Below are 25,682 nucleotides of genomic sequence, written 5' to 3'. Positions count from 1 at the left end.
ACATTTTTTATGATTATTTTACTTGTATTTTTATATGTTGGATTTTTCTATATATTTTTGTTGTTTTTTTATTAACGACTTATGACTTGAAATTTAAGATTTGTTGCTTTAATTTGAATAGATTTTTATGCATTTAGGAAATAATTTTTGTTTCTTTTGGTTATTTTCCATGTAATTGGTAATAATTTAAAGCAATTGTTATAAAATGTTTATTTTTAAAGTTTGTTTTTTTTTTCTGAAGACTTGATTAGTGAAATTGTATTTAATGAAATGAAAAGTTATTTTGTTTGCTGATGATTAAGCATTATTTTTGTGGTGGTTAATTAAAGGATACATTTTTATTATTAGTTTTTTTAAGTGTCAATTTAGTTTTAGTAATAGGTGTGTTGAATATTTTAATTTTATATAATTTTTATGATTTTTTTTTTTTAAATTTCAAATATTTGGCATGTTTAGTTAAATTGTTATTAAGATTGTTTTTATTGTTGTTTAATATGAATATTATAATTAAACATAGTTTAGACTAAAGAGTGGACTTAACTCTATACTATAGAATAGACTGCTACTGCTTAAGATTATGGTGTAGACGTTCATCTGGCATAGAATAGACTATAATGCAGAGTACAGTCTAGACTATAGAATAGACGACCAAAGTCTACAATATTAAAAATATTAAAATGAATATAGTATACTATATTACATATATACAATAGACTAGACTATATACTAGACTTCAGATTAGACTATAGAGTACATTGTAGACTAGACCATGGACTAGACTATCGGCTAGACTATAGACTGGGCTATAGACTGAGCTATAGACTAGACTATAGACTGTACTATAGACTAGACTATAGACTAGACTATAGACTAGACTATAGACTAGACTATAGACTAGACTATAGACTAGACTATAGACTAGACTATAGACTAGACTATAGACTAGACTATAGACTAGACTATAGACTAGACTATAGACTAGACTATAGACTAGACTATAGACTAGACTATAGACTAGACTATAGACTAGACTATAGACTAGACTATAGACTAGACTGTAGAATACACTATAAACTAGACTATAGACTACACTATATACTAAACTATGGACTAGACGATAAACTAGACGATAAACTGGACGATAGGCTAGATAATAGACTAGAATCTAGGCTGAACTATAAAGTAGACTCTGGTTTGCACTATTGACTAGACTCTAGTCTGGACTATAGACTAGACTGTGGAGTACTATAGACAATTCGATAGCCTTAACACCAGTTTGTACTATACATTGGACTCACTATACACTATCTAATAGAATTTATTGTGGACTATAGAGTAGACACTAGTTGGGACTATAGATAAAATTATAGACTAGTTTGGACTATCTACTAGATTATAGTCTGGATTATAGACTAGGGTACTATGGACTATACACTTATGATTAGACTGGAGTCTTAACTGTAGTCCTGACCATAGTACAGACCATAGTCCTGACTATAATCGCAATATATTTCAAGTTGTAGGAAGCAACACGCCACAAAACAATTGCAACAAATACTTCCACAACTAATAAACTAAAAAATTTATCATTTACAGTCACCTGAATGAATCAAGTTGTGAAACAAACATTAAGACATTAAGAGAAAAGAAATGCAATAAATAAATTTAAGAAAAATGAACAAAATGCGTTTAAAAGGAAGTTTTTGTTGTTGTTGTTGTGTGGTAGTGATTGTAATTTGAAAATTTGGAATTTCAAAGCAAGAAACAAATCTATTTATTTATTCATTTATTCAAACAATATTGAATATCGCCTGGGTATGAGAATGTGAATATGTGAATGTATAACTTTATTTGTAACACAGAAAAAAAAAACACCAAAAACGGAAGATTTCAAACGAAGTATTTAGTAAGTAAAGACGTCAAAAAACAAAAAAATACACACAGCTGCTTTACATTACCCAAAGTAACAAACATAAATTGTTTTTTATGAAAATACCAAAAAAAAAAAAGTTTAAAATCCTCTAGACTTATACAAGAGAAGCTGACCGCGGCTGGCCACCAACAAAAAGAAAAGAAGGCAGTCAACGATGGGCATATAAAACAACGCCTCCTACATTACTACAGTTATAGAGTCAAATTGTAACCATTTTTGGTTAAAAAGTGTTTATGCGTTATTTAGTCTTTATTTTTTTTCTATTTGTGGTTATTTTTTTATTTATGTATATTATTTTGTAGTTTTGTTAATTTTTTTTTGTGGTGCTCGTAAAGTTGTTTGAATCCAATTGTTATTTAGAGTGGTAAAACAGTTGTTACATGCACTTAAAATTTGTGCTATTACATATAATATTTAAACTAAAAAATTAAAAAAAAAGTAAATTTGCAAAAACATTGTTATGACCATTTAAAGTGATAAAAAAACTTAAAATAGTTTGAAAACAAATGAATTCACCAAAAGGCCAACAAGAAATGTGGTAAAAACAATCACATTAAAACCAAAAAATTATGCAATTGCTGTCTAGAAAAACTTAAATCTAAATTTAATTTATACTTAAAAATACCAAAATTTTTTTTTATTAGTCTAAAATATAAAAACTGCTATAAAATTGGCCACGTTACTTGCAAACTTATACTTTTTATGATTTTCTTTAGTATTTAACGGAATTTTAAAGACATAAAATTTTATATATAGCCAGATAGGCTATAGTATGTATTATAGACTTGATTATAGACTGAATTATCACTGGACTCTAGTCTGTACTAGAACTTATAGACTTGACTTAAGTATAGACTATAAACTAGTCTGGACTGTTGACTGGACTATAGATTAGTCTTAAGTTTGATGTATAGACTAGACTCTAGTCTGAACCATACACTAAACTCCAGATTGGACTATAGGTTTAATTCTAGTCTTTACTATAAACTAAATTCTAGTCCATGCGCCGATCCAGCTCAAACGTGGGATAGGATAGAACTAGGTCAGGACTTCAGACTAGTCTGGACTATTGACTAAACTGAAGTCTGGAATATAGACTGAACTCCAGTTTAATCTATAGACTAGTCGGAACTATAGACTAGACTCTAGTCTAAAATATAGGATAGACTCTCGTCTGAACTGTAGACTAGACTCTAACCTGGTCTATTGACTAGACTATAGTCTGGACTATAAAGTAGACTCCATTCTAGACTATAGACTAGACTCTAGTCTAGACTTCAGACTATTCTGGACTCTAGACTAGGTAACACTATAGACTAGATTCTACTCTGAACTACAGTTTCATTCTATTCTAGGCTATAGACTAGACTCTAGTCTAGACTGTAAAGTAGACTCAAGTTTGCACTGAAGACTAGACTCTATTCTGGACTATAATTTAGACTCTATCTTGCACTATTGAATAGACTCTAGTTTGGACTATAGAATAGACACCAGTTTTTACTATTGACTGGACTATAGATTGGACTCCATATTGTACTATAGGCTGAACTATCTACGAGATTATAGTCTGGAATTTACATTAGGCTAAACTGGACTATAGACTAGTTTGGTCTATAGAATAGACTTCAGAGTGTACTATAGACGGAACTCTAGTCTGGACTATAGGCTAGACTACAGTCTGGACTATAGACTAGACACTAGTCTGGACTATAGACTAGACACTAGTCTGGACTATATAATAAAGTCTAGGGTAGAACTTGGTCAGGACTTCAGACTAGGCTCTAGTCTGGACTATTGACTAAACTGCAGTCTGGAATATAGACTAAAATCCAGTTTAATCTATAGACTAGTCTGAACTATAGACTAGACTCTAGTCTTAAATATAGACTAGACTCTCGCCTGAACTGTAGACTAGACTCTAACCTGGTCTATTGACTAGACTATAGTCTGGACTATAGAGTAGACTCCATTCTGGACTATAGACTCTAGTCTAGACTTCAGAATATTCTGTACTCTAGTCTGCACTATAGTCTATAGTCTGCACTAAAGGCTGGAGTATCGACTAGACTCTAGTCTGGAATATTGAATAAACAGTTGTCTGGACAATAGACTAGACATAGACTAGACTCTACTCTAGACTTCAGACTAGTCTGGACTCTAGCCTGCACTACAGACTCTAGGCTGGAATATCGACTAGACTCTAGTCTGAAATATTGACTAAACTGCTGTCTGGACAATAGTCTAGACACTAGTTTGGACTGTATACTAGAGTCTAGCCTACAACTAGGTCAGGACTACAGACTAGACTCTAATCTGGACTATTGACTAAACTGTAGTCTGGACAATAGACTAAACACTAATCTGGACTATATACTAGAGTCTAGTTTAGAACTTGGTCCGGACTACGGACTAGCCTGTAGTCTGGGCTATTGACTAACTGTATTCTGGACAATTGACAAAAAGCGTTGAGAACAAGTTATTCTATTGTCTGGTAGTTTCCAATAGTTTCTATATTTAAAAAGAAAAAAATCTTTACCTGATCATCTTATTTTTACCTTCTACTATTAAATTAAATAATTAAATTATCAGATTCTTAAAATCTCTAGTAATTTTGTTTATAGGTAAATTTTTTTTATTTCTAAAAATTTGAATATTTGTTTATTTTGTTATTTTGTTTGTCTAACCCAAATCTATTAAAATCAAAACGAAAATGCAATAAATCAATGTTAAACTTCATTTAACTTTATTAGATAATAACTTTTTTTTAACATTTACCCCACCACAACAACAACTACAACAACAATCAAGCACTTTTTTCCAAAATGCATTTATTTAAACATTAAAACGTAATAATTCCCCCTCCTAAAACTCTTGATAACTATTACCACTAACCCATAGAATATTTTTATAGAAAATCTCAAACACTTTTCACACACACACACAAACTAATATTTGACCTACAAAAAACTATCGATATTAGCTTTTTTTAATACATTTTCTTTATCAGATAAACAAATTCAAGAGCTTTATTTTCAATTTGAATGTAAAAAAAAAAGCGCGAGCACTCACTCACTCTTTTACCATTAAAAATATTTTTTTAGAGTTAGTTAGCTGGACGACAGTCAGTCATTTATTCATTTAGTTTAACTAATAACTTTGTAATTTATTGAATGCATATCTTTACAATTTCAATCTAAATCTTGTGTTTGCTATGTATGTGTGTGTGTATCTAAATAATGCTATTGTACGCTTAAAGATTTTTTTCTAATTCTATTTCACTAGATTTTCTTTTCTACTTCTTTTTTTTTTTGTCGATATATTGAAATTTATTTATTCGACCATAAGAAATTAATGATCTTTAGATGATGCAGATCAATACGTAGCTGACAAACAAAACATAATTCAATTTCTGGTTAGCGGATATGCATACAACTTGTATTGATCTTTTAGTGACTTTCTGAAGCCACATCTAAATTGATCTCATTTTAATGACTTTGAGTTTAGTAGAAATAAATTAATTTTATATGTAAATAAAATAAGATTGCAAATAGTAAAACAAATCGTTAAAAGTGTATTAAAATTGATGAATACTAAATTAAAAAAAAAAAATAATTTTTATAATATTAGATTCATTATGATTGAGATTACATTGTAATAAAATTTGTATATTATTTTTGTAATACAGTGTGATCTAACGTGAGAGATCACTGATGTCTTAGTTTTGTTTTTTTTTGTTTTTATTCCATTAAAAGTGTTGGTTCGTACATTAATGTGTTTTCCATTTTATATTCTAAGCGGTAGCGCAGACTACGACCCAAATGAATTTCAAATCAATTGCCAAACTAGAAACTAATCCAGACAAATATCTAGTCTTTAATCTGCAGGTCTGTATGTTAGACTAGGTCCTAGTCCATATTTCAGATCAAAGTCAAGTCTATAGATCTGATTAGAGTCAAGTCTATAGGCCAGACTAGAGTCAAGTCTATAGGCCAGACTAGAGTCTAGTCTATAGGCCAGACTAGAGTCTAGTCTATAGGCCAGACTAGAGTCTAGTCCATTGTCCAAACTAGAATTTAGTCTATAGGCCAGACTAGAGTCTAGTTTAAAGGCCAGACTATTGTCTAGTTTATAGTCCAGACTACAGTCTAGTCTATAGGCTGGATTAGAGACTAGCCTATAGGCCAGACTAGAGTCTAGTCTATAGGCCAGACTAGAGTCTAGTCCATATGCCAGACTAGAGTCTAGTCAATAGGCCAGACTAGAGTCTAGTCAATAGGCCAGACTAGAGACTAGTCTATAGGTCAGACTAGAGACTAGTCTATAGGTCAGACTAGAGTCTAGTCTATAGGCCAGACTAGAGTCAAGTCTATAGATCAGACTAGACTCTAGTCTACAGGCTAGACTAGAGTCTAGTCTATAGGCCAGACTAAAATTTATTCTAGTCTATAGGCCAGACTGGAGTCTAGTCTATAGGCCAGACTAGAGTCTAACCTATAGGTCAGACTAGTGTGTAGTCTACAGGCCAGACTAGAGTCTAGTTTATAGGCCAGACTAGAGTCTAGTCGATAGGCCAGACTAGAGTCTATTCTATAGGCCAGATTAGAGTCTAGTCTATAGGACAGACTAGAGTCTAGTCTATAGGCCAGATTAGAGTCTAGTATATAAGCCACACTGGAGTGTAGTATATAAGCCAGACTGGCGTGTAGTCTATAGGCCAAACTAGAGTCTAGTATATAGGCCAGATTAGAGTCTAGTCTATAGGCCATACTAGAGTCTAGTCTATTGGCCAAACTAGAGTCTAGTCAGTAAGTCAGACTAGAGTCTAGTCAGTAAGTCAGACTAGAGTCTACTCTATAGGTCAGACTACAGTCTAGTCTATAGGCCAGATTAGAGTCTAGTCTAGGGCAGACTAGAGTCTAGTCTATAGGCCAGGTTAGAGTCTAGACTATAGTACAGACTGGAGTCTATTCTATAGGCCAGACTAGAGTCTAGTCTATAGGTCAGATTAGAGTCTGGTCTATAGTCCAGACTTGAATTTAGTATACTGTCTACTCAATTCACCAGACTGGAGTCTAGCCAGACTAGAGTATGTTCTATAATCCAGACTGGAGTCTATTCTATAGTCCAGACTAAATATAGTCTATGGTCTAAACTAAAGATTAGAGTTCAGTCTACAATAGAGCCAGAGACCAGACTAAAGTCTATAGGCCAGCCTAGGTCCAGATTACAGTCTAGTCTATAGTCCAGACTAGAGCATACTATATAATCCAGACTTTTCAGTACAAGATAGAGTCAAATCTGTAGTAAATTAAAAACTAGACTAAAATCTAATAGTCCAGATAAGAATCTAGCCCTAATGCGGATGTTCAACCAAATTTGTATTTATGAAATCAATAAAAATAAACTGGGTCATGAACAATATGAATTAAAAACTTCGATATAAATAAATTTCTATTAAAATTTTTAATTTCCTTTCAAAACAACACAAAACACTATGCAAAATCTAGGTTAATTCTGTCATCAAACATCCTTGCCAAAGAGAGTAACTAACGGTGTCAAGACGTAAAGGAAATTCACTGATAATAAAAAATCAAAAAAAAAAAAAAACTATTTTGCAAAAAACTAAGATCAAAACTACAACTACCAATAACAAAAAAAATATACTAAAGTAATTTTTTAGCACATAAACTTTGTATACAATGTTAGACTGGACGGCGATAAAGTTACAATAATTTAAGTTAAATGCATAAAAGAGCCTACAGCTACAGCAGGGAGCTCTAGACCAAAAAAAAGAAAAACGAAGTCAAGCAGCAGCAGGCATCGGTAGTTGCAACAATAGATCTAGCAGCATGCGAGTAAGTACGCTCATACTCAAAAGCTCGTAACAATAACCACAGAAAACAACCTACATTTTTTTTGTTGCAAATGTAGTACATATGCATGTGTGTTAAAACATCTATTATTATATTTCTTCTTCTTGTCTATTTTTATTTTCTATTGCCATGGCAAAAAAAGGAAGAAAGAATCTATTGAACTATGGACGTTTTGTTTTCTTTTTCATCTTCTTCTAAATATCACAAGATCTAATAAATGTTGCAAGCGCTTTTTGTTCGTTTGTTTTGGCTTAATATTTATTTTGTTGTATCTGTAAGTTTGTTGTATGCAACTAAATATTTTTTATTAAAAAATCTTAAATAGAGGGCAGGGATGGAAAATCTTAAAGTTTTGAGGTTATAAAGTTATAAATTTATAAAGTTATAAAATTATAAACTTATAAAGTTATAAATTTATAAAGTTATAAAGTTATAAAGTTATAAAGTTATAAATTTTTAAATTTATAAATTTATAAAGTTATAAATTTATAAAGTTATAAAGTTATAAAGTTATAAATTTATAAAGTTATAATGTTATAAAGTTATAAAGTTATAAAGTTATAAAGTTATAAAGTTATAAAGTTATAAAGTTATAAAGTTATAAAGTTATAAAGTTATAAAGTTATAAAGTTATAAAGTTATAAAGTTATAAAGTTATAAAGTTATAAAGTTATAAAGTTATAAAGTTATAAAGTTATAAAGTTATAAAGTTATAAAGTTATAAAGTTATAAAGTTATAAAGTTATAAAGTTATAAAGTTATAAAGTTATAAAAGTTATGAAGTTATAGATCTCTCTGACGATCACAAAAATATTTTGCAAATTTTTTCTGTCCGATCTCTGGAAAAACATATTTAACAATCGAACCGATCATGTAAATTATAAGAGAGTTTTTGTGATCGTTAGTTTTTATTTGTTAAAATACAGACTTTTTAACGTTTCGTTAACAATTTGTGTATGGATCTAGTCTGTTTAAATCATTATCTTTTGAACTCGATCTAACGGATCAAACGAAGTCTTCACTATTCTACCTTTCTTTTAAACTTTCGATGAATATTGGTTTGTTCCTACTGACATTTCCCATCTCTGTTGTTTATGTTTTGAAGGAGGAAGTCATAAGCATCGTTGTTTTGTCGTCCTCATCTTCAACAGCAGCGTCATTATTTAAAACGAATGAGATTTTTACGCTTTCTTTTTCAATAAATAAATTCTAAAAGACCAAACAATCAAAAACACCACCACTACAGTTGTAAGGTTTTTTAGCACCCTATAATAGGTTGATATGATTTAAAGAATAAAAAGGTATTTTTTTTGTAAGAAATAGTCTGATCATTAGCATAAAATGATCTTCATTCTGAGACGATCTTGCAACTAGTCTTTGTAAGATCGTTTATGTTTTTCTTTATTCATATCTTGTTGTTTCGTCTACTCAATGATTCATTAATTTCTCTTTGGTTTAAATATAGATTTCTGAAAGATCTATAAGACATATGCATTTTCTTCTATACAGTTCAGTGAAAATCTTATTTGAATACATACGATCTCTCTGAGGATCATGCACAAGTTTGTTTTTTTCTTTTCTATAAATATTTTGTTCTTTGTAAAGTGAAGTGTTATTTTTCTTCTTTTTGATAACGCCTATTTCTAAACGATCCTTTTCTAAACGTTTTTCAATTCCTCTCTTCTATAGATCTGATTGATCTATGAGTAAAATGTGTGGATCCTAAAAATCTTGCAGTAGTTTATGATAAGATATAGTTTGGTAAAAAACAATCTCTTTAAGTATCATGATCTAGTTTTTCAGTTTTCATAACTTCTCAAGCGATCATTGTTATGCCGAGAAAGGTATTTAAAATTCTTCTTTAACTTGATCAATACAACTACGCGATCGTTTGTTGTGTTGAATATTTCTAAGATCGATGCATTTGATTCATTTCAAATAATAACAACAACAAAATGAAGCTCAGTTAATGTTGCTGTTGTCTCAATAAATGATGATCAATGTATTGGATGTGGTGCTTGATAGAGATGATGATTGTGGTGGTGGTGTTGGTGTCTATAAGCTTTGGGACTTAAATGATGTTGTGGCAGTTGCTGTTTATGAAAAAAATCCTCCTTGGAATGAAACTCATTGTTTATAATTTATGAAATGGAAAACTTAAAATAAATTTGCCACAGTCTGTTTTTCTGCCAGGCAGGAAAACAGTGAATATTATTAGATTTTATTTAATGTTAAATGTTGCAGTTGCTCTCTACTCCAAGCCATAAAGAAAAGATCATCTGCAGCAACATGTAGCAGCAGCAGCAGCTGTAGTAGAAGGAAAAAACTGTTTAAGTAAAACACTAAGAAAATCAGCAAAAAAAGAAGAAGTCAAACAGCCAAGCCAGGCAACCGGCCACTGTTTTGATTTAGAATCTGAAAGTTGTTAAAGCAACAACTTTTACTTAAAAATCTTAAACAACAAAAAAACTCAACAACAACCAAATGCATAAATAAACTAAAAAAAATATGATAAAAAACCATAAACAAGCGGATCGTTCAAGAATACAAAATCATAAATTTTCAACAATTTTCATAAAATATTCTTCTTTTTCTTCTTTCCAAAGGAAATTTTTTTAGTTAAAATAATATTTTTTAAAAGAAATCTCATAAATTTTAGTTTTATATACAATTTAAATTTATGAAAATCGAATCAAATCAAATAATCAAATACAATCAATAATTATTTGTCAATTGCATTTCAAATAAAAATAAAAAAAGAAAAAAAAAAACTCAAAAAGAAATCTTCTTGTGGTGGGTGGTGAAAGTTTTGACAAGAGACAAGACATCAACCAAACATCAGCAGCAAACAGCAAATGTTGCTGGTTGCTTGTTATTACTCATTTCATTGATTTTGTTGTTATTATTACTATTTTTGTTGTTGCTGAATTTTATAACAACCACTCGATCAATAGCTTTTTAAGACTCTAAACAAAATAACTGATGTGTGGCATGTAACGTATGTATGTATGTACTTCCCCAAATCCCAACAACCAACATCTTTCTTTGACATGAAACTCACACATTAATTAATGATTTTTTTTTTTAATTGTAGTTATTGTTGTTGTAGTTCCATTCCTTTTTTAATTTGATTTTCAATTACTTTTAACGATATTTAACTCGCATTTACTTTAAAAATCATTATTTTTCAATCTTGAAAATAAAAAATTATGTAAACGTGAGTTAGCGAACATTTGAATTTAATAGCCGTCACTCACTACATATAAACACTTCACTTAAATAAATATTAATTGTTTATAAAAATAAAATAAAAGTTTAAAAATTAATTTTTAATTACTAAATCAAAAAAAAAAAAAAACTGGGAACTTTTTTTTAATGAAATTTTATACACTTTTAGTGTTAATCACCCTTCATTTTAGAATGATCGATTTCGGTTTTAGTTTTATGCCAAAGTGAATCACTTTCACATTCTAATTTGAAAACACTTTTTCAATTATTCCAAACAAATGTTGATCGGAATGCTTTAATAGCACCGAAAAGGGAAGAAGTACTGTTCTAAGGATCCTTAGATGATCTAAAAGCTAGATTTTTTAAGTTATAAAGTTATAAGGTTATAAAGTTATAAGGTTATAAAGTTATAAAGTTATAAAGTTATAAAGTTATAAAGTTATAAAGTTATAAAGTTATAAAGTTATAAAGTTATAAAGTTATAAAGTTATAAGGTTATAAAGTTATAAAGTTATAAAGTAATAAAGTAATAAAGTAATAAAGTTATAAAGTTATAAAGTTATAAAGTTATAAAGTTATAAAGTTATAAAGTTATAAAGTTATAAAGTTATATAGTTATAAAGTTATAAAGTTATAAAGTTATAAAGTTATAAAGTTATACAGTTATAAAGTTATAAAGTTATAAAGTTATAAAGTTATAAAGTTATAAAGTTATAAAGTTATAAAGTTATAAAGTTATAAAGTTATAAAGTTATAAAGTTATAAAGTTATAAAGTTATAAAGTTATAAAGTTATAAAGTTATAAAGTTATAAAGTTATAAAGTTATAAAGTTATAAAGTTATAAAGTTATAAAGTTATAAAGTTATAAAGTTATAAAGTTATAAAGTTATAAAGTTATAAAGTTATAAAGTTATAAAGTTATAAAGTTATAAAGTTATAAAGTTATAAAGTTATAAAGTTATAAAGTTATAAAGTTATAAAGTTATAAAGTTATAAAGTTATAAAGTTATAAAGTTATAAAGTTATAAAGTTATAAAGTTATAATGTTATAAAGTTATAAAGTTATAAAGTTATAAAGTTATAATGTTATAAAGTTATAAATTGTTCATAGGAAGTTCACGGTAGCAATTTTCCCTTTGAGAGAAATGAAAATCTCAAGGGAACAAAATTTTCAATTCTATTGGCGTTAGAGGGGATTATGTTATAAATGTTGGTTGTTCGATGTCGGCAAGGTCAGCTCTGTTTTCAAACTAATTCTAACCGAATCCTTGATCTGCAGTAATAGTAAACAGTTTAATTCGCTTGCAGTGCTTTCTTACCTTTTAGCCAAAAATTTCTTTAAAATTTGCAAAATTTAACTTTTTATATAAAATTTGTTACATTTTGAAATTTCTATAATAATCCTTGAGCAAAGTTCGCTGTAATTCTCTTGACCCATATAATGTTGTGATATGTAGTATGACATCATTTTGAAAAATCTGCATTTTTAAGTGATGCATTCATCACTTGTGCCCCATCATCATTCAGACCAATTATTAAATCACCAGAATTGAAAAAAAAACTTAAGAACAAACTAAAAACCCTTTTTTTCTGGAGTTGTCTGCTGATTATACTGTCTATTTATGGTGTTTTAAATATATTTTGACATTTTGACAGATTTTGCTGCATAAACTTTCTTTTCAAAAAAACAACAAAATCAAAATAATATTCAAAATTTTGTAAACTTAACTAAGCCCAAGGTGTGGAATATTTACAATGTTGCATTTGTTACATTTTCTTGAGAGCTTGTTAAAAGAAGATTAAAACCTTTTTCTGTTAAAAAGAAATTTTTGAAAAATTTATACGATAAATTATTAAATAAAATATATAATAAAAAACAAAATTTACATTATTGAATGAGCACGATAACGATCATGTTTATGTGATCGTCAAAGAAATGTAAAATTAATTCATTTTAAATTTAAAGACCAGCATAAAACATAAATAATATTAAATTGTTGAGTTTTAAACAAACATTCTTATTTACATAAAAAATAACATTTTTATTTTAGAGTTTAAAGTTTTTTTTTTTTAACAAATTATCATAATTTTTAAAGTTTAAAAACATTTAAATTTACTTCCTAGAATCAATAAAAACTCTTTGTTACAACGATATTGTTTTCAAATTATTTAGCTAAATGCTAATTTGTTGCATTTAACATATTGGTTGCATAAAAGAACATTCTGAAATTTCATTGTTGCTGTGTTCATTGAACTTTTAACTTAAAGCTGTATATGTGTGAAATGTTTTTTTCAACAAATGTTTAGCACTTTGTTTTAATTATTCATTTTAATTTAACTGCCACCTTGTTACCTGTTGGAATCATAAATTTAATTTATGTTTGCAACATTTCCCATTTAGCAGAGTGTTAATAAAGCTATTTCAATGTTAAGGTATTTAACAGTGTTAAATATGTTTGTGCAACATGTTGCTAATGTTAACTTAACCAACATGTTGTGGTGGTGTTGTTTATAAGGAAGTTAAATAATGTTTAGTTACATTTGTATCTTTTTAGGTTTAAGTTGGTTGAAAGATGTATTGCAACACTTTGTAGACAGAAATGAGCAATATTTCTATAAAATTTTTTGGCAAATGTTGCATGTTTCTGAATTCGTCATGATCGACAATTATAAAGTTTCGAAATCCCAGAATTGTTTCATCTTTTAAGAGCCTCTTCAGGCCTTTTAGACAAGTTACCCTCTTCTTTTAGAAGGGTATAGACAGGGATAAGTCCTTTCTCAGTTAGCTTCCTTAAGAGCTTTCCCATCTATGGTAACCGATATATACTAGGCGGGAAATAAGAGACCCTTACAAGTTTTATTAACAACTTTATAACTATATAACTTTATAACTTTATAACTTTATAACTTTATAACTTTATAACTTTATAACTTTATAACTTTATAACTTTATAACTTTGTAACTTTATAACTTTATAACTTTATAACTTTATAACTTTATAACTTTATAACTTTATAACTTTATAACTTTATAACTTTATAACTTTATAACTTTATAACTTTATAACTTTAAAACTTTATAACTTTATTACTTATTGGCAATTATTTCTCTTTTTGCTCACTTCGGCTAAAGCCACTAGATGTTTTTGTGTTATAAACTGTTTTAATAATTGTTTTGAGGAACCTTTTTGTTTCTTTAATTTAACTGTTGTTTTATGGAACTTTTTTTTTATTTTCTATAAAATTCTAAAGATTTTTATCACCAAACTGTTTTATTAAATATTAATCTTTTAATCTATTATTTGATATAAAATTAAAAATAGGTTTAATAATTCATAAATTTTATTTTAATTAATCAAGTGTTGTGCTAGAGATAACAACAATTAAATATGACACATATTTATTTTTATTTTTTTAAACATTTGTTTCAACAAATTTTTAAATATTTATAACAAAAATATTTTAAAATTTCCTAAACATTGCGAAATTTTCCTATTTTCCAATGTCAACAAATTTCAAAGATGTTTCCCATAATTTTATTTTAATACTATATATTGCAACATTTTTACTGTGAATTTAATTTTATCTACAAAATTTTTAACTCCTCAACAAAGTAGCTCTACAATGTTTAGAATTACACTCTCTGTTTCTCAATTTCTCTCTCTCCCTCTTCTTTTTTGTTTGCTTACTCAATGTTGCTAAACAAATTTAGATTATAAACGAAAATGCACACACTAATGAAAAAAATGCCAACATATTGCTGTACTAAAGGAAGCAAAGAGCTTGTTGGAAAATGTTGCCGGCTTTATAGAGAAAATACAACAAAAATGTATCTGCTGCTGGTGTAGATACTTTAGTAACACGCGAACACTTCACATGAAACGTTTATAATAAAAATTATTAAAGCGGCGGGCGACGCGTATGTTACATAGTTACAAGAAAAATATTGGATTTTTTCTTTGTTAAAAAATAAAGTTTTCCTTTTGAGAAAAAGAAATATAATTTTTTAAATTTTATAAAATTAGAAAAAGTTTAATTAAATATACAAATATTTTTTTTATAAAAAGTGTAAAAGTTTTTTATAAAACAAAAAAGTTTATAAAGAAAATATAAAGTTTTAAAAATTTTAAAACCTAAAAAGTGATGTTTTTATTATAAAAAACTTAACAAAAGTGCCTTTTTTAAAGTAAAAATAAGGAAATTATTTTAATAAAAAAACGACCACCACTATTACAACAACTATACAATTTTTATAAAAAAAACTTAAGTAAAATCAAAAGCAACCGCAAAAAACTAAAATAACACAATTACGAAAAGAATAAATATGCAAATTTTATAAAATCTAAAAAAATCTACAATTTCTGCTTGAATTTATTTAGTTTTTTCTTCCCTGAAAACTGCGCGTATGCATATGAAATATTAACAACAACAACGAGACATTTAAGTGTATGAGAATTTTTTTGTCTTCAGATTACTTCTTGTTTTTATACAATTTTACTCTGTTTTGTGAATTCTTTATTATTCCTTAATTTGGTCGCAGAGAGAGAAAAAAAAAACAAAACAACACAACAACACCACCAGCATTTTTATTTTAAATAAAAAGGAATAAAAATCGCATGATCAACAACAAGAACACCGAACGACCGACATTAATAAATAAAAATAAAAAAACACAACAAGCAACAACTCTACAGCACATGTTGGGTATACTAAATAACAACAACAACTACAACAACGATACAAACAAAACTACACTTTACCAATTACAAGTTAAATGTATATTTGTTTGAAATTTTTTTCCACATCTTTTGCTCTTTAACTTCTAAAAAAAAAAACAAAAAACTAAAAAAAACAAGAGTATTTGTGTGTAAGTGTGTGTGTGTAAAACATCCGCTTTTATTTGCAGGATTTATGATTTCTATAGAAAAATAAAACGATCAAGAAGAGTAAATGTTTTTTCTCAGTTTTTTTTTTTTAGCCGACTGTGCAAAAACTATTAAATAAAACTAGTGTTTGTGCAAGTGTGTGTTTAATACATATGTATATACAACTCTATTGATGACAACAGTAGTTTTTTTTCTTTGTTTACAATTCGCCTTAAATGATTTTTTTATTGGATTAATTAAAATAAAATAATAAAAAAACAAACAAACATCACAGCAGTTCATGTTTATAACATAATAACGGTTTTTTAACACTAGACTTTGTAATTGGTGAGCAAATCCAAAAAATAAGAGAAGAAAGAAATAAGAAAAAGGATTATAATTTCAATTGAATTTTTTATATTTTGTTGATAAATAAAGGTGAGTTCGTGAAAAGTGATTAATTTTAAAATTTTTTGCCAAAATATACCATAGATCTTAACTATAGATCAGTTTATAGTCTAGACTTCAGATCAGTCTATTGTCTTGACTATAGATCTGTCTATAGTCTTGACTATAGATCAATCTATAGTCTTGACTATAGATCAATCTTTAGTCTTGAATATATTATCAATCTATAGTCTTGATTATAGATCAGTCTATAGTCTTGACTATAGATCAATTTATAGTCTTGACTATAGATCAATCTGTAGTCTTGACTATAGATCAGTCTATAGTCTTGACTATAGATCAATCTACAGTCTTGACTATAGATCAATCTATAGTCTTGACTATAGATCAATCTATAGTCTTGACTATAGATCAATCTATAGTCTTGACTATAGATCAATCTATAGTCTTGACTATAGATCAATGACTATAGATCAATTTATAGTCCTGACTATAGATCAATCTGTAGTCTTGACTATAGATCAATATGTAGTCTAGACTATAGATCAATCTATAGTCTTGACTATAGATCAATCTATAGTCTTGACAATAGATCAATATATAGAATTGACTATAGATCAATCTATAGTCTTGACTATAGATCAATTTATAGTCTTGACTATAGATCAATCTATAGTCTTGACTATAGATCAATTTATAGTCTTAACTATAGATCAATTTATAGTCTTGACTAAAGATCAATCTATAGTCTTGACTATAAGTCAATCTAAAGATTAATCTATAGTCTTGACTATAGATAAATCTATAGAGATCGATCTATATTCTTGATTATAGATCAATCTATAGTCTGGACAATATATCAATCTATAGTCTGGACTATAGATCAATCTATAGGCTTGACTATTGCTCAATAGACAGTTATGACTATAAATCAATCTATATTCTAGACTATAGATCAATCTATATTCTAGACTATAGATCAATCTATATTCTAGACTATAGATCAATCTATAGTCTTGACCATAGATCAATCTACAGTCTTGACTATAGATCAATCTATAGTCTTGACTATAGATCAATCTACAGTTTTGACTATAGACTGACTATAGATCAATCTATAGTCTGGACAATATCTCAATCTATAGTCTGGACTATAGATCAATCTATAGTCTTGATTATTGATCAATATATAGTCTGGACTATAGGTCAATCTATAGTCTTGACTATAGATCAATCTATAGTCTTGACTATAGATCAATCTGTAGTCTTGACTATAGATCAATCTATAGTCTTGACTACAGATCAATCTATAGTCTTGACTATAGATCAATCTGTAGCCTTGACTATAGATCAATCTGTAGGTCGAATTGGAACCTGATCTTTTTGACAATAAACCATTGACTTATTAATTATGTTAACAATATTTTTTTTTTTATTTTATTTCTTAAAGAATATCTCTTAACTAACTGTATTATTTAATACAAATATTTTGTTTTTGTTTTTAATTCTCTGCATACAAATTAAAGCATGTTTTCATAATTAGTTGCTGTAACTAAAATGTTTTCTTTAATTTGTTAGTTGTTATTATTAAAATTAACTGACCATCGATTTTTCACAAGAATGGTTGTTTATTTTTCTTTATTTAAGTAAATTTATATTTAAGTGTAACTAATTTTAATGATGTTAGATGTTTTGTTAGAAAAAAAATTTTAAGGGTTTGAAATTTTATTGATTGGTGTTAGAAAATAATAAAATAATTCGTTACGCTTATGTATAAACTGTAATAATTAAATGGTGTTAGAGAAATAAATAAAAGAATAAAATTTAGAAAATATTTAAGAAAGTAGAAATTTAAATTAGCCTTAACTTTTAGTATTCAAAAGTAATGCTAAAGGTATACAGTAGACATTACTTAGTAATTAAAAATAACTAAGAAACTGTTTTAAAATTTTAATATTTAAGTTAATTTTGTTTAAATTTTTGTTTTTTTATTCAAATAATGTTTTAGCAATTTAAAATTTAATTTGTTTGACCCAATTTTTCACAAAATCACTTTATTTTAAAACCATTCGTTTATAAATTTGTATTATTTGTTTTTTTGATACCAAAACAAAAAAATAACAAAATTACAACTTGTCTGTCATACAGCTGCTATTGTTTGTTGTCACACTCAAGAAAATATCCAGCATAAATAATTTATATATACATTTTTCTTACAACATCCTGTTAAATGGTCAGTGTCATCCTTTTTAACACACACAAACCATAGTGCGGTTTCTTTAGAGATGATTTTTTTTTTTAAATTTTTTCGCAGCTTTTTGTTTATTTTATACCCTTCCATTTTAAAACAGATTTTCAAACAAGAAATCACTTGGATATTTAGCGAGTTAACATCCAGTTAGCGAAAGCAGATGTTTTTATGGTTATTCTCAAGAGGGATTTAACAAATATTTTATTATTTAGTTTGTCTGTGTTGCTTTTGCAAAAAAATGTTTTAAATTAAATGTGTTATTATGAAATGAATTTAAGAAATTTTTTTTGTTTTTAAAAGCGGGTGGAAATAGGGACATTTTGTTTTCTATTTCCTTTTATGGAACGGATTATTCTGATTATCAGAAAAAATTTTTATCGTTGTTTTTTTCTGTGCCCTCATGGCGATCTAAAATGTCCATTGGATAATAAGATATAACGATATATTGGTCCAAATATCCAGTAATTTATAAATTTAACGATCCACTTATCAAACGATCTGTGAATCTTTTGATTAATTGTTCAAACATTTCCTAATGAATATATTTTTCTAATTTCTCATCTAACTATTCACTGATCCACCGATCCGTATATCTAATGATCAATTGATCAATTATTTCCATATATTAAATTATCATCCAATGATCTACCAATCTAAAAATCGATTTAAACAAAGCTTTCATAAATCTAACGATTCATTGATTTGACATACAGATGGACGGCGATCGATCTAATTGTGATGATCTATAATAATTTTTCAATCTAACAATCCACAGATAAAAAGATCTGTCGGTGAATTTATCAAACATATCCTAATTAATAAATTTTTTGCTGATTTTTGATCTACCAATCTAAAGATCGATTTGAATAAAGTTTTTATGAATCTAACAATTCATTGAACGAATGATTTAACAGGATTTAACATGCAGATGGACGAAGATCGACCTAACGCTCGAACAATGTGACGATCTATTGATGCAACTATTTATTAATCTAATGATAGATTGATCAAACTATTTATCATTCTAACAAAACATTGATCTAATAATCTATAAATTTAACGTTAAAATGATGAGAAGATCTACAATTGATTTAAGAAACTAGCTAATTTATCCAATTCAGTGTGATCTCGTGGGTTCGATTCCCATTAGAGACTCTCTCCCTTGAGATCACTTTTCAAACTAACTAATGATCTAAAACTATATTAATTTAACGTTTAAATGATCAGAAGATCTACTGATCAAAATTGTTTTAAGAACTAAGCAATTGGTTTATTATGTTTCAGTCTGAGATGATGGGTTCATAAAAAACTCTTTAGCAAAGAAGCCAACCTTTTTTTTAACTAACTAAAGATGTATCATTCTAATGATCGATTTAACTATCCAAATATCTAACGATCCTTAAATCTATACAATTATATCTGATCATCAGATCTCAGATATTTTGAGAAAAATGACAAAGGGTACTAGAAGACCAACAGCTCCCTCTTTTGATTTTTGAAAAGGATTTATGATCTAATCAGCCATTGATATAAGAATCTATTGATTTCTGATTTATTGATCTAAAAATTCACACAACTGTTCAAGCGTCTTTCTGTCAAATCCAATATCGATCTTTTGTTCTAACAAAATAACGATCTTAACATATAATGTTTCTCAATTTTATACAAAGTTCGGTTGATCTAATGATTAAACATTCAAACTTTAAATTATTTTTAATATTTGTAGATTCACTAATACAACGATTTAAGGATCTATGATTGAAACGATCTATCAATCTTACAACCAAGATTCATTAGACTAAATATCTAAAAAGTCATAAATTCAACGAACGATCGATCACAGGATCTTGCGATCTATTCATGCGTCTTAATATCCAATGATCTTTTGATTCTACTATCAATATAATGATCGGTCGATTTAACGATCATTAAGTATAACAAACTATCGATCAGAGTATCCTGCAATGTATTTATATATCAGTCTAGCTAGAGATCGTCTGATTGTTGACCATCAGACCAATTGATCAAAATTTGTCTAATAATCTCAATTAATCCATTGATTTAACTCGATCGTTTCAACGATTCATCAGTCTAATGATTCAACAATTTAACGCTTATTTGATTAAATTTTTCTATGAATCCATCGATCGATTGATAGACAGATATACGAATGAGAACTTAGTATATTCATCAGATTAATAAACAATCTAAATTGCGTTCGTACTAACCATCGATCAAAGGCTCCAGCGATCTATCTATATATGTATGTAACGATTCATTTACTCCAAGATTAATCAGTCTAGCGATCGTCTGATTGTTGACTATCTAAATGATCAACGATCCAACAATCCATTATACTAACGATCAGTTTAACAAGCCACTGATCTACCGATCAATTGATCAACATTTTTCTAATGATCTTATCTAATCCATTGATCGAATATCACCAATCTAATGATCATTTTATTTAACATCGACATTCGAATGAGAACTTAGAATATTCATCAGTTGAGTGTTCTAACTTTTCTTCTTGAGAAAAGCTTTTATCAAATATTTTTAAATATTTACAAAAAAAAAAAAACGTGATTCAAGTTTTTAAATTAACAAAATTTTTGAAAATTGTTTAATCTTTAAGATTTTTACAATCTCTTCAACATTTCTTTTAAAAACATAAAATTATTGTTTATTTTCTACCTCCAAATAAAAGTTCAAAGCCACTTGTGGCACATGCCCTTTTACGTACTACTCTGACTCGTATGACTTCCTCAACATGTTGTTGTCGTCAATTGTTTATGAAGAAAAAAAATTACAAAAACAAGCAACTTGTATTTGTTTTCCCCTCTTATTGTTATAGTTTTATTTGTTTATAAACAAAATGGAAAAAAAGAAAGAAAATAAACATTATGTTAAAACAAACTTTTTAAGAACAGAAAAAAAAATTCTAGTTTATTACTTGGGTTTCTCTACAAACGCCTCTTCATAATTTTGTTTTTGTAACTAACTTTGCAGTTGTCGTATTGTTTAAAACCCTTGCCCACCTCCTAAAAATACTTAAACAATTCTTACACTGAACAAAAAACAATGACTTTAATTCTTTTTTTTTATCAACATTTTATACCCACATTTTTTTTTTGTTCTCTTTGACTTTCCATGTAATTGAAGTTTTTGGTGGCTGTTGTCTTCTGTTCTGTTTATCATCAAAACTTTATCTCGTTTATGGCTTAAAGTCAGCCTTAAAAGGCAGGAGAAGAAGGACGAAAGTTGCTATAGTAGTTTTGTGTTTTTGTCGTTTTAGTTGTGTTTATGTTAACAAGAACACACAAAAAAAAAGAAGGTCTTCACCTTATGCCTGACTGCATTCACTAACTTCTAACTTCTGCCTCATTTTATTGGGTTTTTGTGACTGTTCCTTTTGGTCTTGGTTTGTGTCATGCAATTGCCTGCCCAACCATACAACATTTACCACAACAATTTACCATGTGTTGTCGTTCCCAAATAAAAATTTCAACATGTTCTGCTTGTTTTTTGGGGATTTCAACCAAATAAAACTCGTGCTAAAATATTCTGCTAGATTGCCTCCAAAAACTCAAAAAAAAAACCTTTAAATATGTATTTTATTCCTTGCCAAAAACAAACTTGTTTTTCACAAAAAAATTTTTTTTGTTTCACACAAACAAGTTCTTACGTAAAAAAAGAAAGAGTTTAATAAACTTTCTTATGGCAAACAAAAAGTAATAAGAAAACTGCATTATAAAACCTGTAGTTATACACATTGTTGAGTAAAATAATGATTTATTAAGTTTCATTTAAAAAATTTTTTTTCTGCTCAACCAAACACACATTTTTATTACAATCATTTAGCCAAAGAAAACCCTTTTCATTTAATTGGCGTAAACAAAAACTCCGTTATAGAAGTTACATAAACTTTTAAGAAAAACGTAATAACATTAAGCAATATTACATGTTTTTTATCTTCTTTTTTTGCTGAACCACGGCTCATGTCACTTTAATGATGTTTAACCTGTTAATTTAGCTGTTTTTGTTGTTGTTGTTGCTCTTTGTCGATCTCTTCCCGTCAGCTAAAAGTAACATTTCCTTTGGCTTGATAGTGTTTGTACAAAGAATGTCGGAATATGTAGAATATAATTTGCAAAGAAAAAGTTTTTTTTCTAAGAGATCACAGGTAAATCTCTAAGAAAATGACTTGGGAGCTTTTTTTGAGAAGAGATTTAGAAGATCTTCACTTGATCATAGTTAAAAAAGTTTTAATGATTAAAATCTTAAGAATTTTTGAGAAGAAATTTAAAGGAAAAGGGAAACTTTACTTCATTGTTAAAAAAAAAAAATTCTAAAACGATCATACTTAGGAAGAGGTGAAAAATTGATCTTGACTTGATCATGGTTAAACAAACTAGTTTTAAAGATCAAATACCGCAAGTAAGAGTTATAGATGAAGGACTTGAGAGGTTTTTGAGAAGAAATTTAGAAGAGTGAAACATTCGTTCTTCACTTGATCGTAGTTAAAAAAATATTAAAGTTAAGAAAATGTGAAAGATTGATATTTACTTGATCATGGCAACAAAAAGTTTTAAAGACGAAATACTACAAGAGTTATAGAAGAAGAACTTGAGAGGTTTCTGAGAAGAAATTTAGAAGAGGGAAACATTTGTTCTTTACTTGATCGTAGTTAAAAACTTTCTTATTAACGATCATACTTAAGCATTTAAACGTTTTTTACTAATTACGTTTTCTTTTTTCTTTTCTTTGCAGGTAAATATTAAAATTTTGAATTCAAATATAAATAAGTTAAAATTTGGTAAGTTTTTTTCTAGTAACGATCAATAAATTAGTGGAAAATGTTCTCTTACGATCCATTAAGCATAGATCACTTGCTAATCTAACAATGCATTAGAATGCAAATGTATAACTATCAAGCTAACGATCATTCGATCTAATAATTTATAGTTCTTAAACGATATTAACTTAAATGATAATGATCTTTGTATCTAATGATCCAATAACTTAATAATACATAAAACTTAAGATCTACTGAACTAAGCATTTATCGATCTAATGATCGTAAACTAGATCCATTTATTCAAATATTTACCAATCTTAAGATCTATTGATTACACGATTTAACTGTCAATCGATCTCAAACAAACCAATGATCTGTAAATTTAAAGATTTTTATATCACATGTTCCATGATCATTGCTTCAATGAATCTATCAATGTAGCGATACATCGGTCCAAAGATTCAACGATCTTGCGATAAATGTATCTAACGACAGAACCAATTCTAACAATTCATTCATCTAAAACCTTGATCTATTAATCGATGATACTTAAAGCAATTTAAGAATTCAAAAGTTCATAAGTAGCCTTTTTTAAAATGATATTACGATCATTTCAAGCTAACGAGCCAACGATCAAATGATCCAATGATCATTCAAACTATCGATTTAAAGATTTGTCAATCTAACGATACAATAAGATAACAATCTACAAATGTTTTTCTATTTGATGATCTTTTCCCCTTAAACAAAAGAAACATTTCCTTTGGATCCATTGATCCAACGATTTATCACTATAAATATACATCGATCTTATGATCCATCAATCTAATGATAAATCAGTATAATAACTAAACGTTTTATCTATTCAACGATAAAACAATATAACATTAACTCGATCTAATGATCAAACGTTTCAATTATTAAACTAATGATTCAACGATCATTCAAAGTTAACGAAACATCAATCTAAATATATATCGATCGATATATACACTCTATAGACTGGGCTATTGGTTAGTCTGCTGTATGGACTACTGATCAGTCTATAGATTGGACTATAGATCAGTATATAGACTGGGTCACAGATCAGTCTATAGACTGGACTAAAGATCAGCCTATAGACTGGACTAAAGCTCAGTCTATAGACTGGACTATAGATCGGTCTATAGACTGGACTATAGATCGGTCTATAGGCTGGACTATAGATCGGTCTATAGGCTGGACTATAGATCAGTATATAGTCTGGACTATAGATCACTATATAGTCTGGACTAAATATCAGTCCGTTTAACTAAAAATGAATCTGTCCAAAGTAGCCATCGAACTACTGATTGAATAATCTTTGAAACTTAACGATCATTAATAATCCATTGATCTTATGATCCAACTATCTAACAATCCTATGATCCATTAACACAAAGATTTATCACTTTTAAAGCTAAATATTTAAATAGCCATAGATATAATGAATCAAAGATCATTCAAAGCTAAAAAAAGATATAAGGATCTTAATAGTCATCAATCTAAAGATCCAACGATCAGTTCTCAATGTTATGACTCAACTATTAAGCGCTCTTTTGATTCATTAACATAATGATTCCTTCATCTTAATCTAACAATTCATTAAGTTAAGTAACTATCAAATGATCTTTCAAAAAACGACCTTTCAATCATAGATCGTTTGAATATAAAGATTTCTTGACACAAAGATCTATCAATCTAACGATATTTATCTTTAAAAATCAATAGATTTAAAGACTTCTCAACCTAACTCTACAACGATTTTTTATGATCTTCACTACGATTCTACTGATCGAGCCAGCGATATATTCATATTTTAGCTGAACTATTGACTTTAATAAAGCTTTAGTCTAAACATCTGACTATGCTGTCTTAAAAACAATCCTCTTTCAAAACCTTCCACTGTACCAGGCTTAGAACTCAATGCGTGTGCGTGTTTTTTTTTTCGCTCACCATCAAGCAATCAGCCTTTATTTCATCTTCATGACATTTGAGTTGGCTGATTCATTTACTTCTTCATCTTATTTATTTCTTATAAATTCTTCTTGATTTCTGTTGTTTTCATTTCCAATGTAATATGAAAAAAAAAAATCAGTTTATTTAGTTTTTTTTTTACTTGAACGTCTGTTTATTCATTTCGTCCGTCCTTCCATTCAGCTAAATGACTGGCCTGGGCCGTTTCCCTGAACTGGTACTTGTTTGCCTTGGTTTGGTCATAAAGTTTATTATTTTTTTTTTGTTCTTTGCTTTTTTTAATTCTTGTCTTTTTGTATTTGCCCATCATGTCTTGGGTTACTTCTACTA

The 25,682-nt window shown here is 28.1% G+C and overlaps 1 protein-coding gene across 3 annotated transcripts in view; it reads left to right on the top strand.

Annotated features, from left to right (window-relative positions):
* The window catches only part of LOC111685710 (putative uncharacterized protein DDB_G0282133), an 89,013-nt gene that overhangs the window by 32,331 nt on the left and 31,000 nt on the right, over positions 1 to 25,682 (top strand). The window contains exon 4 of one of the 3 annotated variants that reach the window (XM_046951209.1): positions 23,330 to 23,419. The exons of the other annotated variants lie outside the window; for them this stretch is intronic. Coding sequence (XP_046807165.1) covers positions 23,330 to 23,404 — 75 coding nt within the window. The 3' untranslated portion in view covers positions 23,405 to 23,419. Of the gene's footprint in view, positions 1 to 23,329; positions 23,420 to 25,682 lie in introns of those variants that run through there. 3 annotated transcript variants of the gene reach the window in all.

This window comes from Lucilia cuprina, chromosome 5, assembly GCF_022045245.1.
Source record: "Lucilia cuprina isolate Lc7/37 chromosome 5, ASM2204524v1, whole genome shotgun sequence".
In the NCBI taxonomy this organism is placed as follows: Eukaryota; Metazoa; Arthropoda; class Insecta; order Diptera; family Calliphoridae; genus Lucilia; species Lucilia cuprina.
This window is presented reverse-complemented; position numbering and strand designations above follow the sequence as displayed.